The 14,119-nt window shown below is 42.0% G+C and overlaps 1 protein-coding gene across 3 annotated transcripts in view; it reads right to left on the reverse strand.

Moving 5' to 3' along the window:
* Positions 1 to 14,119, reverse strand: part of kif1b (kinesin family member 1B) — a gene marked incomplete at both ends in the record, with an annotated part of 64,632 nt that overhangs the window by 12,660 nt on the left and 37,853 nt on the right. For 2 of the 3 annotated variants that reach the window (XM_080533313.1, XM_080533312.1), the window contains 6 exons: positions 107 to 225; positions 2,382 to 2,633; positions 3,489 to 3,626; positions 4,723 to 4,901; positions 5,841 to 5,989; positions 6,481 to 6,583. In XM_080533313.1, coding sequence (XP_080389439.1) covers positions 107 to 225; positions 2,382 to 2,633; positions 3,489 to 3,626; positions 4,723 to 4,901; positions 5,841 to 5,989; positions 6,481 to 6,583 — 940 coding nt within the window. Of the gene's footprint in view, positions 1 to 106; positions 226 to 2,381; positions 2,634 to 3,488; positions 3,627 to 4,722; positions 4,902 to 5,840; positions 5,990 to 6,480; positions 6,584 to 11,998; positions 13,553 to 14,119 lie in introns of those variants that run through there. The other variant, XM_080533314.1, reaches the window with a different exon arrangement.

The raw sequence follows: 14,119 nt of genomic DNA on the forward strand, positions 1-14,119 counted from the left end.
ATAACATACAGTACTAGTTACATTGATAGGGTCAAAAACCAGTGTGTTGTTGAGTACTACCACTGAGGAACGCTGTCAAAGACAATCTTGGGAGAGCAACACTCACCAGCGATGGCCTGGACACCAACTCGCAGAAAACCGCGCACATCACCCTTCTCTGTCACTATGGCAACACGGTGGACAAGGGGTACAGGGTACAGCAGGTTGCTCAGGTAGACAAAGGCTCTGTGAATATAAGGGGAGGGGGGAGGGAAAGGAAGGTGGGAAGAGGTGAGAATCCTACTCCACTTGGGGTATGCTTTACATCATAGAGTTGGGCTAAATGTATTTCCTTTAAAAGCATTGCCTCTATTATTATTATTTTTTTAAGTATTGTTTTCTGAGTGGGGCAGTCCAACTCATATTTTTCATTTTATTGGACATATACAGTGAAGACAGACAGGAAAATAAGGAGAAGAAGGGTGAGAGGGCATGTCAGCAGGGCATGGGCTGGATTTGAACCCACACCAACATGGGCATATGTGTGTACTGTAGACCTACTGGACCACCCCAGGCCACTCTATTTTTCAATTGGAATTAGATTAACAATATATCTATTGAATTGTAGGAAATTTAAATGAAGTAGACAATTCTGAATTCATCAATGTACGTTCTCTAAACAAGTTAACCTTCAGCCACCTGCGTCGTGATCAGATGTCTGTGCCCCGTGGAAGCTGAAGGGATGTAATATGAAACAAGAACTACTAATCAACTGCTCTGACTCATGGTGATGATTCAAGCCCCATTTACGACAAGACAAGAAGTGTTTTTCAATCAACTGCGTCACATTACCATAGCCAGGAATAGGAAGGTGAATATTGTATCAATGTGTGACGTCAAAGTGGTGAAACCAAAATAGAAATAAATAATACAGCTGATAATAATCAATAATGAAAACAGGCACCTTCAGCCTGCTGTTAGACAGTAAAAGACCAACAATGGTGATTTCAGATCAATTGAGATGCAGCAGCAGTAGCAGACTTGCTTATTGTGTTGTTCCAGAGCAGAGTAGGCTTTAGTCACATATTGACGTGATGCTTTGTGGGGGTTGATTTGCAGCACCCCTGTTGTCCCCCCCGCCCCCTTCGCATCCCTCCCCTCTCTCCCTTTGCAGGGGAACTCAAGGCCGAGGCAGAGGAGAGATATATCCCTGCGAAATCTCTGAAGTCACAGTGACGCAGGTAGCTGCTATTAAAATGACAGTCTAGGAGTCTGGCTGGGTCTGCATCGATCTGGCATCTTATTCTGCTCTATGTTAGCACTGCTCTCATATCTAAACTATTGTGTGCAAAGTGGGTTTATGAAATGGGTATACTATATGGGCTATACTACTAGGGTTATTGATTACTATTGTTGTGGACCTCAGATCAATCAAATGTGTGAGTTTAACTTCTACAATTATAGCAATCATCAGTACTACAATTGTAATGACTGTCAGTATAGTAGTATTCGATATAGTATCATTATGTTACACATTGTTAAATCTGACAAAGAACAAAAAATGTAAATAAAAGTAAAATAAACATTTCAAATACAAACAACATAAAAACAATGTATGGAAATTAAAGAGAGTTGAAAACAATGAAACATAATGATCAGCTCATAAACAGATTATGAATTAGCCACAGCAAATACTTCACAGACAGATGGGAGTTAATACAGTCTGCAATAGAAATGGTGGCACCTTGAGCAAAGGGGAGGGAGGGGGCGGGGGGCTTAAGCTACAAGCCTGGTGGACAGTACAGTGGAAGAAGAATACGGATGCTGGCTCTTCTATCCCACCTGCCATGCTTCTGAATGAGTCTTTACTCGTCTATTTCCTGTCTACGTTTAAAGAAGAAGAAAATAAGATGTCTCAGAGTGGTTGTTTGAGTCTCTCTGTATGAATAAGCAGTTTGTTTGTTTTGTTTGTTTGTTTCAGCTAGTGTCAATCTTACAACTTCAATGGCCTACACACCTTGTAAAACATTTTATTGCTTGTAAAAGCTTTTATTCCAAGGGGATATTCTCAGGGGACTCAATTCAGCAAATTGTTGGGGCACATGATTATTATTGCAGATGTACCACTCCAGATACTGTATGTATAGTAACTGCTCAATATGTGTGCACCCTACTTGGAACCCTACTTGGAACTTTGTGGTGGCAATGAATTTAAATCATCAGCATGTTGGGATATTGAGTCATATTTGTAAACCCTAAATACTACATTCAGAACAACACTAACTGACATACAGTAGTCTACATAGAGTACCAAATAAGACACTTAAATGAGCCAGCACCCTCCTCCACCCGTCCCCAAGCCTGTGTGGTGCACGACAGAGCTGACACGGTCGACCACCAACCTTCCCACTAGTATGAACCAGGGGGAGCGGTCGTAGAAGGGATCCTGTCCGTCGCTGAAGATGTCCGAGCCCTCCTCGGTGCCAGCATCTGAGCTTGTGTCGTCCACGAATGCCTCGTCGTCCATGTAGTCCGACATCTCACTCTGCCGCTCATCCGCCAGCTCGGTGATGTCCGAGTCAGCCGTGGAGAAGGTGGGCGAGGGCGTACGGTCAGCCAGGTGCTCGTTGACGCAGCCGTGGAAGATAGGAGAGCTGAGGGGGGGTAATGGGAGGGCAGGAAGGGGATGGTGGATGGGTGCAGGGGCAAGCACCATGTGAAGGTGAGTGTAGTTGAGAGTGTTACAGAGGTGAGTGTAGTTCAAAAGGCTGGAGTGGATTTTCCAATGAGAGACAGGCTCGAGGGTCATTCTTTCAAGGTGCACAGTTGGGAAAGTAAGTAACATGATAGAACTCTTTTGTTGCAACACTACTCTATGGGAGTACTTGAATTTGAATGACGAAGAGGCAAGATAAGAACAGAAAAAGCTTTTGGCTACAAACTACTGTTAATATTAGTTAATCAATGGTAAATCACATCAAACACAAACACATTTTGTTACAAAGTTTGTTTTTGTACAAACCAAGAAAGCTAAGACAGAGTGGTTAGTGAAAAAAAACTCACAGGTCACAAAACAATGACATTTATACACAAAATGACATTGATAAATGAAATGAAATCATAATCACTAAATAAAAACTAAAACATGAAAAGTAAAGTGCTACATGAGCACAATTTGAACTGAAACAAGGGAACAAAATGTATGGCATTAACCAAAAAAAACTTACAGTACATGACAAAAATGGGATACCAAAGTCATTCAAATATGAGGCATTGATGAGGGAAAACAAATTAAACCACCAGCACTGAAACATAAAAATGAATAATGTAATGGTGTGAGAATAAACAGACTCCATTTCATAAATGATTCATGAAAACACCCTCCTCTGAAGGACCATTTATGATATCTGAGAGGTTAGAATGGATATAAACAGAGGATTCCTTTAGAAGGATCTTAGTCTGTTTAATGGGGTGGTCATACAACAACAATTTTAGTCTGTGTTACGTACCTGCCCACCAGTTTGAACCAGTGGAAACGGTCATAGAAAGGGTCATTTCCTGTTAGATGGCTATCGTCGTCTTCCTGGTTAGTGGAGGCCATTTCTCCAGCGCGGTCGTACATCTCCCTCATCTGGTCAAGCCTCTGCCTGCAATGACATCACGGTCCACTTAGTCCCCCCCAACACATTACAGTAACTGGATATTACTCAGACCCTTTATCATACAGCACCTCACTTATGGCGCTTCTCCACTACCGTCCCGTGCCGTACCGGAACCCGTGCTCCTGCTTTGTTTTGCTTTCTCCACTGCCAACTGGCCCGTACCGGGCCGTAGTACCCGTACTGATTTTAGCTACCCTTCCTGACTGGGAGCAAAAGGTACTATCCGTGCTACGATGTGACGCTGCAGACCGTTGATTGGTCAATGGAAATCTATAGCTGTATAGCAGCACTTATTAAACCAAAACAACCTGCAATCTAATCCGAGCAGTTGTTAATATGTAATATTATTGATGGATGTGCCATCAATCTGCGCTCCCTGTCTAACGTTATATATCTAACGTTACATGTTTTAAGGCAGATCTGTGCATGATAGTGCTGCATTTTGACATCATTCATGTCACATTTCTCCCTGTTGAGCTGTGTAACTGAAGCAAGATTACCTCAAAATAAAGGACCACAACAACCGCAGTGGAGTGCTCTTATCACGCTTTACTCTTCCGACATTCCAGACCCGCTCCAGGTCTGTTGTGCATAATGGAGAAGCGTTTCTGAGAATAGGGTACGGGTAAGATACAAATGAGTGCCGTCCTGTACCGTCCCGGTCTGGTCAATGGAGAAGCGCCATTAGACCCTGTTCATACACAGGCTTCTACAACTGTTGCATCTACAATCCAACAGATATTAATCGATTTCAGTTATGGAATGTGAACAGGCTCTTAGGGATGTCATAGGTGTGACATCACTTCTGGGGATATCGGCCTAAAAGATGTCTACTGAACTCATGTAAGCTGTACAGTAGCTGCTGCCCAGCTTTGCTTGAATAGCTCAACCTGGTTAAGTCCATCAAGTCGAGTCTATTCAGGGAATGTTTTAAAATATATAATATAATTTAATCTCCAGTCATTATAAATGAATGGACAAAATCAACCCACTTCATCTTCACCTTCAACCCCCTGTGGGTGAAATAGAATTGACAAGTACAGTAGGACTAACAAGGAGACTAAAGCCAGGAGAGTCTTACTTGAGCTTCTCCAGGGACCAGTAGTGAGTAGCTCCGTTCTTTAGGTCCTGGACCTCCACGGCCACCACAGTGCGGGGGAAAGGCCGGGTGTCGCGCTCCTTCTCTGGCTCCGGAGGCAAGAGCTCCGGAGGCAGTGGGGAATACTGGGTGTCCGTCAGCAAGACAAACTGGAACTGCACCTGAGAGACGAGAGGTAGGAGGAAGGAGGGTAGATAACAAGAGGAGGAAGAAACCCAGAGACACAAGCCGTTTAAATCCACTACATTTTTCATTTGTGTCATCAAAATATAGAGGACGACATTGTACATGTCATTGTGATAGTGAAGCCCATAACAAGGTTGAGAGAAGTCATATCAATCCACACATCCTTCCATGTTTGGTCCATTGAGGTACTATGTTCAAGCAGAGAACAACATTGTAGATAAATAACAGGACAGCAGAAACTAGAGATAAAAAAAAAGGACAGCAGAAACCTACGTATGTGACAGCCGACTCCTCTCTCACATTTATTACCCTGCACCAACAACCTGACGTGTCTATAATCAGAAAATAAATCAAGGCTCTCTAGCTGGGTCAGGCAGACCATAACAGACCAAGAAGAGTCCAGCTATTCCGGCTACTCCCTGATTTATCGGAGATTCCTTCTGTTCATCTCAGAAATAAATCACCCCTCCAACATGGATAATTTAAAGGATTGAATTCAGCATGTTCACCCTCATCCTCTTTTGGTAGGATACCTTGTTATCTAAATCAATCATGGCTGACACTCACGAAACACTCATCAACCTTGCGGTGTCCTTCCTGACATCAACTCATGTACAGTATGGATATTCACATTCTAGTCAGCAGATCAGACAGTTCTAATTATGGTTACAGTCCAAGGCGATGACAAGTCTCTGCCATTTTGAAGTTAGGTGTGCATGCTAATGCTTCTAACAAATGTTTTAATGTTTATAAGATTACGAGCGCAATTTCACGTAACGTTTTTGTTTCAATGTAAAATATTGAACTAAACTCCCCAATGAGAAATTATGGGTTTCAATTACAATTCTTGAAACTGCGATTACACTTCATTAAAATGTATGAACTGAATTTGACTGCACTGTGATGATGGTTACCTTCTTCTTCAGCTCAACACTGATGGCGTTAGCTTCCTTCAGGTAGACAGCATTGCCCCAAAGCTGGTCACGAAGGGATGTAAACTGATGGTACCTCCACTTTCTGAAGGCCCACTGTGCAATCTCAAAGTCATGCTGTGTCCAGGGTACTGTAGGGTACAATAAACAGTGTCAAAGACCAATGCTCACGCACACACATGCACCATGATGATTGGTGAAAGTATTGTTCATGGGTAAGAGCAATTCTAATGACAGAGAATTACAACTGTGTGATGTTAGTGGGTTGTTTTACATGACATGACAGTGGTTGCGTTGTAATTGTGATGATACATTATAGGCCAAATGACAGCATTAGTATGTATGTATTTAATATATTTTATTTAGAAATATATATAAAATATACGCACATCCCACTTGTTCAGGTGCTGGACAGACTAAGTGGATGAAAGAATTATGATGAAACAATGTCAGTGGACATAGTTTCATTTTCTTAACTTCTCACACAAGTTTGGAACACGTACCGTATCAAATCTGACCCCTTGATTTGACACAAAGATGTTTTGGGGGATTTATGCAAAGTAGTGACATTCATTGTGTACATTTAATTCATAGGACCCTTGCTGCTTAAGGAGGAACATACCCTCCTCTTCCTCCTCCTCGTCCTCCTCTTCATCAGGCGTCTCTGCAGCCAGTGAGTGTGTTTCCACCTGTTTCTGAAGTTCCTGCAACTTTCTCTCATATACCTGCACAGCAAAGCAGAGGGCACAGAAGAGAGAACAGAGAGTGCCTGTCAGCAGAAAGGATAACAGAAGAGCCCAGCCATCATCACCAGACATCAACCACTACTGAGCTAACAGGTCCTGCTGGGCCCAAGTTGGACTGTGTAAACAAAGGAGGTTAATACCGGGGGGTCCTGGGTTCAGCCCAAATCCTAATTATTGATAATTTTGCCAAGATATCAAGTCGACAGGCAAAAGGAATATATGAGACAAACACAATTCAGTCACATAAAGATGTCACTGACTTACCTGGGAATCCCAGTGTTGTTTTACATATATCAGACTGATATGATGGAGAAGGAAAGGAGGAAATGGTCAGATTGGAGAGAGGAAGTGTGTGCAGGGTCTAACAAGAGGCCTCATTAATGCAGGGGATGCATGAAAGACAGTGGGTAGGATGATCTCATCTTGTTTGTTCAGTGTGTTTTGGGGAACAATACAGTCTTTCATATCATTAACCACTTCCCTTCCAGCATCCTACCGCCCCCCCCAGATAGAAGTATTTTTAAAGTGAAGTATTTCTAAAACTTTCAACAAGAAGCTAATCTTGATTGTGCAATTGTTTCATCGTGCTCACTCTGACTCCTGATGCTGCATAATATTAGCCCAGTGTGGACATGCTTGAATTAATACATGTTTCTTATTGAAATGTCTTATTCTTAAGACATTGTTTTCAGTGTCTTGTCATGTTTCACTTACAAATCAACAACTGCCTTTAGTTTTCACAATTAGTGTGACATGAAAGACACCTCACTGTCAATCTGCGATTTTCTGCTCTAATTCATTGAAAGCGAATCATGAGCACATGGTGTACCCTGGGTCTTACATAAGTATAAACATTGAGGAGGGATAGTGCTAAATGCATCCACCACTTTATTAGGAACACTATACTAATACTGGGTAGGGCCTCCCTTTGCTCTCAAAACAGCCTCAATTCTTCGTGGCATTGGTTCTACAAGAAGATGGAAGCATTCTGATCTGGTCCATGATGACACAATTGCATCACACAATTCCTGCAGATTTTTCAGGTACACTTTCAAGCTGTGAATCTCCCGTTCTACCACATCCCAAATGTGTTCTATTGGATTCCGATCCGGTGACTGGGAAAGCCACTGAACTCATTATCATGTTCATGAAACCAGTTTGAGACGACTTTTGCTTTGTGACATGGGGCATTATCATGCTGGTAGTATCCCTAAGAAGATGGGTAAATGATGGGTTCATGTGGCCATGAAGGGATGCACATGGTCAGCAACAATGCGATGATTGATTGGTATTAACAGGACCAAAGTGTGCCAAGAAAACATTCCCCACACCATTACACCACCTGAATGAATGAGAAGGTGTATAGGTGTTCCTAATAAAGTGTTCAGTGAGTGTATATAGTCATTCAAAAGTCAATGAACAATCCTTTATGTGATCATGTTATCATGTTAATTATTAATTTGGGGCTCCTCTGTGTATGCATAAGCCTATACAATATCATGCTTAACCTTTGCATGTCCTTAGCACTTTTTTCAACCAACTTTTTGGAACCAATAATATGAAAACCAGTCATTCAAGCGAAAGCCTGCATCAGTAAGTGCATTTGGAACATGACATTTTATTTCAGTCATTCTTTGAAAATAGATCTCCAGAAACACAAAGGGATTCATTATATCCTTGAGAAACAATTGAATGATGAAGTTCATATATATTTTTTAACAAAGTGCTTGATTAAGCCTTTAAAGAAGCAACAAAAATGTATACAGCCATTATTGAGGCATTCGATATTGCAGATTCAGATAGTAGACTTACAACACTGAACAGACACTTAGAACTGAAACCGTACATATAGACGTATATTTGAAAAGAACAGTATACTGTCTGTACATTGTCCATTTCATTTTGTATACTTCTCTAGCCCCCATGTAATATTCGGAGTAGTTGTCAGCACCGGTGCATGTGTTAAATAACATTCTTTATTGAAGCATAGACACGTACGTGTAAGGCATGCAATAAGTCATAAAAGCAAGAGCACTTTTCAATAGAAAGTGTTGCACAAGTTTAAGAGATTATATTAATAATGTCCATTTGGTTTGTGTTACAACACAGAGTAGCAGAGTATTACTGTAGTGTAGTGAGAAATTAAATGTTATTAATATTGCATCATTATTCTGATATCTGATTCTTGAACTCATTTACTAATGAGACTAGCATCATCCTGAATGTATGTTTTGCTTTAATTAACCCAGTAGCGGTCGAATGATGTAACTAAATTAAATGACAATCACAGGGTTCTCTTAAAGCATACAGTAGGGCTGTTGAAAGCAGCAAGGAATAATTAAGTATAAGCAATAAGCAGATTTGCAACTTACTCAAGAGGAAGCAACTGCATTGTTGAAAGTATGAAATGTCTTTAAAGACATCAGATTCATTGTTTAAGGGTAGCTTAACTGCTCATTGAGTAGAAAGTTTGTTAAAAATGGACTCTGCCACGGACAGAATCTAAAAATCCAACTCATGTAACATCAATTAGCAAAACATGTTGACATGGATACGGTACTTCTCCTTAAATATGCAATATGCAAAGCCTTTCTTTCCTTGTTTTTCTTCCAACAATTTTCAGGGTAAGCCTTTTGAAACCATGGTAACCCTCTGTTGGACACCCTTTCCTAAGACACTGTTTTGTGGGCTAACTCACTCAACCACCAAAAAAGTAAATGTGATTCTAATACATTCCAGAGGATTTGAAGTGGAACAGCAACACAATTATAATACATTGGAAACATCCCAGTGGGGAAAGCAAGAGCGAGCAATTTCTTAAATACAATCTAAAAATCAATTGGTGCTAAAAAATGTTTTAGCTTAAGACAGACATCTGTCTATATTCAGTCATTACTTGTAATACAACAAACAATGCAGCTTTTCCATGATATGAGGAAGTGAAATTGAGTTTTGTTAATACACATTGGGTGGCAGTAGCATAATAGTAAAAAGATACTCTTTTCCTTTTCAACTAAATGGATTAAAATACTTTAAACAAAAGAAATAACTAAGTTGCGATAACAACCCAGTTCTGTATGAATACATCCATACCATTTATGTTCATTTGGTTAGGTAATAATAGAACAACACTATTATTCATTATAGTCAGGGGTGCACATAACTTTTTGGGGCCAGTGCTCAGAGGAGCACCTAGGGATGCTGCTTGGTGCTCCCCGAGCTCGCGAGTCACGACCCGTCCCATGGGATGGATAAAAAAGGGATACATGGATAACTTATATTAGCAAAACGACATTTATTCATAAATAAAGATGAACGAACTAATTATTGTGTGCAAAACAAAAGAAACAAATGCAAAATCAAATGACTGCTCTTTAAGCATGAAAGTCTGTCAGACTCCTTTAAACACAATGAAATCAACTGACATCTCTTTAAGCACTAACTGAATGTCTGTTCTTTAAACACAATGAAATCAACTGACATCTCTTTAAGCACTGCTCTGTTCTGTAAACACTGAAATCAACTTTTCAACAAAAAGTTACAGCCTAAGCATTTATTTATGCTACAAGCTTAATCATCATCATCACTGCTCTCTTGACTGCTGTTATTACTGTCCTCAATTTCAACCATGGTAGAGGATGTTGTAGGCTATCACTTTAAATAGCTCATTATTTTGATTGTGCAACAAAGTCTTATTTTTTTTCTTCTAATAGAATTCCCAACCATATTCCCTGGGTCAGGGGTCTAGGTGCGATAATGAAGCTGTAAAACAAACGTCTGAACGTTTGAAAGCTTCAGATAAAAGAAATGTGAAGTCCCTTGGTGTTGTTTTTCCTTTTAGCGACGAGTCGTTCGGGACAGAATTTTCACGTGTCGGCGTGATAACCGTGATAACCGTGCGATACGCGATACGCGGAATGAAAGTACGAGTTACGATACTTTCCGAATGTTTTCGTGAGGGGAGTCACCGTGGTCGTCGTCGGTCGACTGTTGTGATGGATTACTCGTCGGGCCTTCGGCTGAGGGGACGGCAAATAGTTACTTAGTGGGGCTTCAGTGATGCAGCAGTCAGCAGTCAGCAGTTGGATTTTGAGGAAGTAAATTCCTCTCCCAGCGCTTCCAGCTGTTGGTGCGCAAGAGCGCGTTCATGCGTCTGATCTGCCGCGCAGAATGCATTTTGGCGACGCATGCGCACTGGCGCACCAGTTATGTGCACCCCTGATTATAGTATACTATACTATTCATTTTGTGTTCTGGGGGCAGCCGTTAGAAACTGGATCAAAAAGTAGTGAATGGAATAGAGACTGAGGAGAGACCCGATTGTGAATTCAGAGCAATGTTATTGATATATTAGTGAATTTTTGAAGAGGAGGATTTTTTCAAGGATTAATGAATTAGCTACTCTACTTACAATCAGATTTATAAATCAGTCACTTTGAAATAGAAAGTAATTCATTGTTTATTTCCAGATCAATACGAAAACAGCCAATATATAAAAACACTTCTGGGTCTCAGATTTCAAACTCAAATGTCACAAACGCACAGTATGATAATGACTGCCTTTACTGCCCCAAAAGTCTATGTCTATGGTGATCTTCTGGCAATGTTTCAATGTCAACAACATTTCAATTTCCTTTAGGCTATATATAAGGCATAATCTTTTTATTTCTTATTTTTTTATAAATATGTATTTTTTTAAGGCATTTCTGCTTTTTATTGGGATACAGTAGAGATTGACAGGAAGGATGGGTGAGAGAGAGGAGGGATGACATGCAAGATCGAGGGTCGGAATCGAACCAGGAACCTTGTGTTTGTGTGATTATGTGGTTCAGCATTAGTGTGCTACCCAACTAAGCGCCATAGGCAAAATCTTAAAATGACTGTTGAGCAACTGTCCTAACCAAGGGAACACTACCAAACCATTTGGCCCTGGTCATAGGTTAATCTGCGTAATGGGTAAAATAACATTTAGAATAAACCAAGATTAAAATGGCAAAAATGTAAACTCAGATTATCAACAATTGAGATGATTTGGCTAGACAGATGAAAATGTATGAAGAATCATCATCTATGACATCTCTCCTCACAAACGTTCCATCATCGTCTTGTGTTGGCTTCAGTTCCTTATGAGAGTTCTCCCATTGCAAGTGTTGACAACACACAGTGCAGCACAACTGATAAAGGAGTAAGGGCATATTATGCTTATGATGGTTAGCAATTGTGCTTTTATAATATATACAATTGAAATTTGGATCAACCAACAACAAATACACTGTTCAAGTGCAAAAAAAATTGACAGTTCTAGCTGTTTGACTCAAGGTGGACAAGCTGTTGTGATCTGTAATGTGTTTGTCTACTAAAAGTACATACTCCTGATCCCTCTAGCCCACCATTTTACACTGTTGTCTCCCTGCTAGCCTTCAGATTGGGGGCAGACAGTTGTCTGCGCATTCTAGGTGGGGCCTGAAAGTTGAATTGGTGGTTATGATGGTCAGTTTGAGAGTATTGCTGGTAACTAGTTAAGCTGGCATCTGCATAGGGCATGCTGTTGTAGTGGAAGGCCTGTTTGTGGGGCTGTGGTTGGGAGTGTGGTGGCTGGTTTTGGGAGTGTGGTGGCTGGTTTTGGTAGTGGCGGGGCTGGTAGAAGGCCTGCTGCTGCCTCCTGTTGTCGGACTGCTGTAGTGACTCCATGGAGCCGGATCCTCTCTGGCGGTGGTTGAAGGAGTTGCTGCGCCCTCGCTCATGGGGTTGATGATGATGGTTGTTCCTATGGTTGTGCCTGTGGCCTTGGCTCAGGCCTTGCTCCAGGTCTTTGCTCCTGCCCTGCAGAGACAGGTTTGGCAGAGGAGGGCAGGTCTGAACAACAGGGGTCGCCATCCGCTCTCTAGGCTCTGCCCCTTCCTCAGCCTTCCCCTGGTTGCCCTCCTCCTCCTCCACCTCTTTGGGCACCTTGAGCTCGATGACCTGCTGGTCAGTGATGATGATGTGGGTGCCAGGGCTCCAGGAGTTGCGGTGCGTGGGGTTACTCCTGAAGGGGAAGCGGAGCTTTCGGTCCTCAGGTGGGATGAATCGGTGGGGACCACTCTGCCGACGGAGCTGCTTGGAGATTTCCTGCTGCTGGAGGCCCTTCAGGCGCACCTGCTCCTGACGCATCCAGCGCATATGTCCTCGGCGAAGGGTTGAGTCATCACCCTTAGTCTGGGCTGATTGCTGATCCCGGTACTCCCCTTCAGCCTGTTCCTGCATCAGGGTCTTGCTTTCTCGAGGACTAGGGGTTCTGGCAGTGCTGCCAGGGGGGCTAGTGGTAGTGGGCTTGTTGTGACCTTCTGGAGTGATTAGAGGTAGGACCTTCTCCATTTTTACCATTTTGTTCCTGAGGGCCCGGATCTCCACATCCTTCATGTTGTTCTGCTTCTTCACCTCGTCCAAGATGTCTTCCAGCTTGTCGATGTGCACCTTGAGGTCGTCCATGTCAGCCACCCCTCCTCCCCGTCCACCATTGGTGATGACCTCCTCAATCCGTTCGTCACCAACCCCAACGGTGTCCCACACATCCCTGGCTACTGCCCTCCAAGAGTCCCGCTCATTGGGGTCCTTCTTGCCGTAGGCGGCACACAGCTCCTTCATCTTCACAATGGCCAGGGCTTCAATCTCCTGCCGTGTGTGGCGGAAGTCGTTGAGGGCCACTTCATAGCAGATCTCTTTTACCGCCTGGATCTTGAGATCGGAGACGGTTACCCACTTGGAGTCCTTGGTGATGCGGCGGTGCGGGGGTATCTGGTACATTTTGACTGGCTCTCGTATCTTTCCGCTGCTGGGCAAACCGCACTTTCGGACTATGGATTGCAGCTTGCTGGGAGGCAGCTTTTCCCTCAAGGAAGTGATCAGTCTCCAGCTCTCCTCACAAGACCTCTTATCTGAGTCATCCCCACTATCAGAGTCGCCATCCTTGAGAAAACAAACAGGAAACAACCCAAAAGGTTCCCAACAAAATGGAGAAATTAAAATGGGAAATCAAAAAAGAGGAAGAATAGCTTTTTTAAAAAGGAATGAATACTAGTACGAATATGCAACATGGGAACTGCTATTGCCATGGGATGTTGTTGGGGATGATATCATTCTAATTAGTACCACATTACTCAAGATATATCTGTAGCTGCAGGCTTATGTTGTTCTTATTCCTTTTTATGAACATCTCATACATCATATATTTATACAAGTTGTATGGCAACTTAAAGAGGACATGCAATTTTATAGGATTTTAAAAAATGTTTAATAAAAAGCTTAAATAAAATCTGATTCTGACAATCGCTTCCATTGACTTTCTTTCCATATGTCTAATTGTGAATTTGTTATGATCAGGTAGTATGAATTCAGAAGAGCCCTTAAATGTATGTGCTATGCAGGGCTGTATATGGTTCGTTAATGCCATTCAAAAGTCTTGTTATTTTTCCTTTCTCGGTTGATTGCATGTTCTATTCTAGAGAAATACTTCCTTGCAGGTAGTGTCATACA

Source organism: Nansenia antarctica, assembly GCF_963989245.1.
Source record: "Nansenia antarctica genome assembly, chromosome: 6".
Taxonomy (NCBI): domain Eukaryota; kingdom Metazoa; phylum Chordata; class Actinopteri; order Argentiniformes; family Microstomatidae; genus Nansenia; species Nansenia antarctica.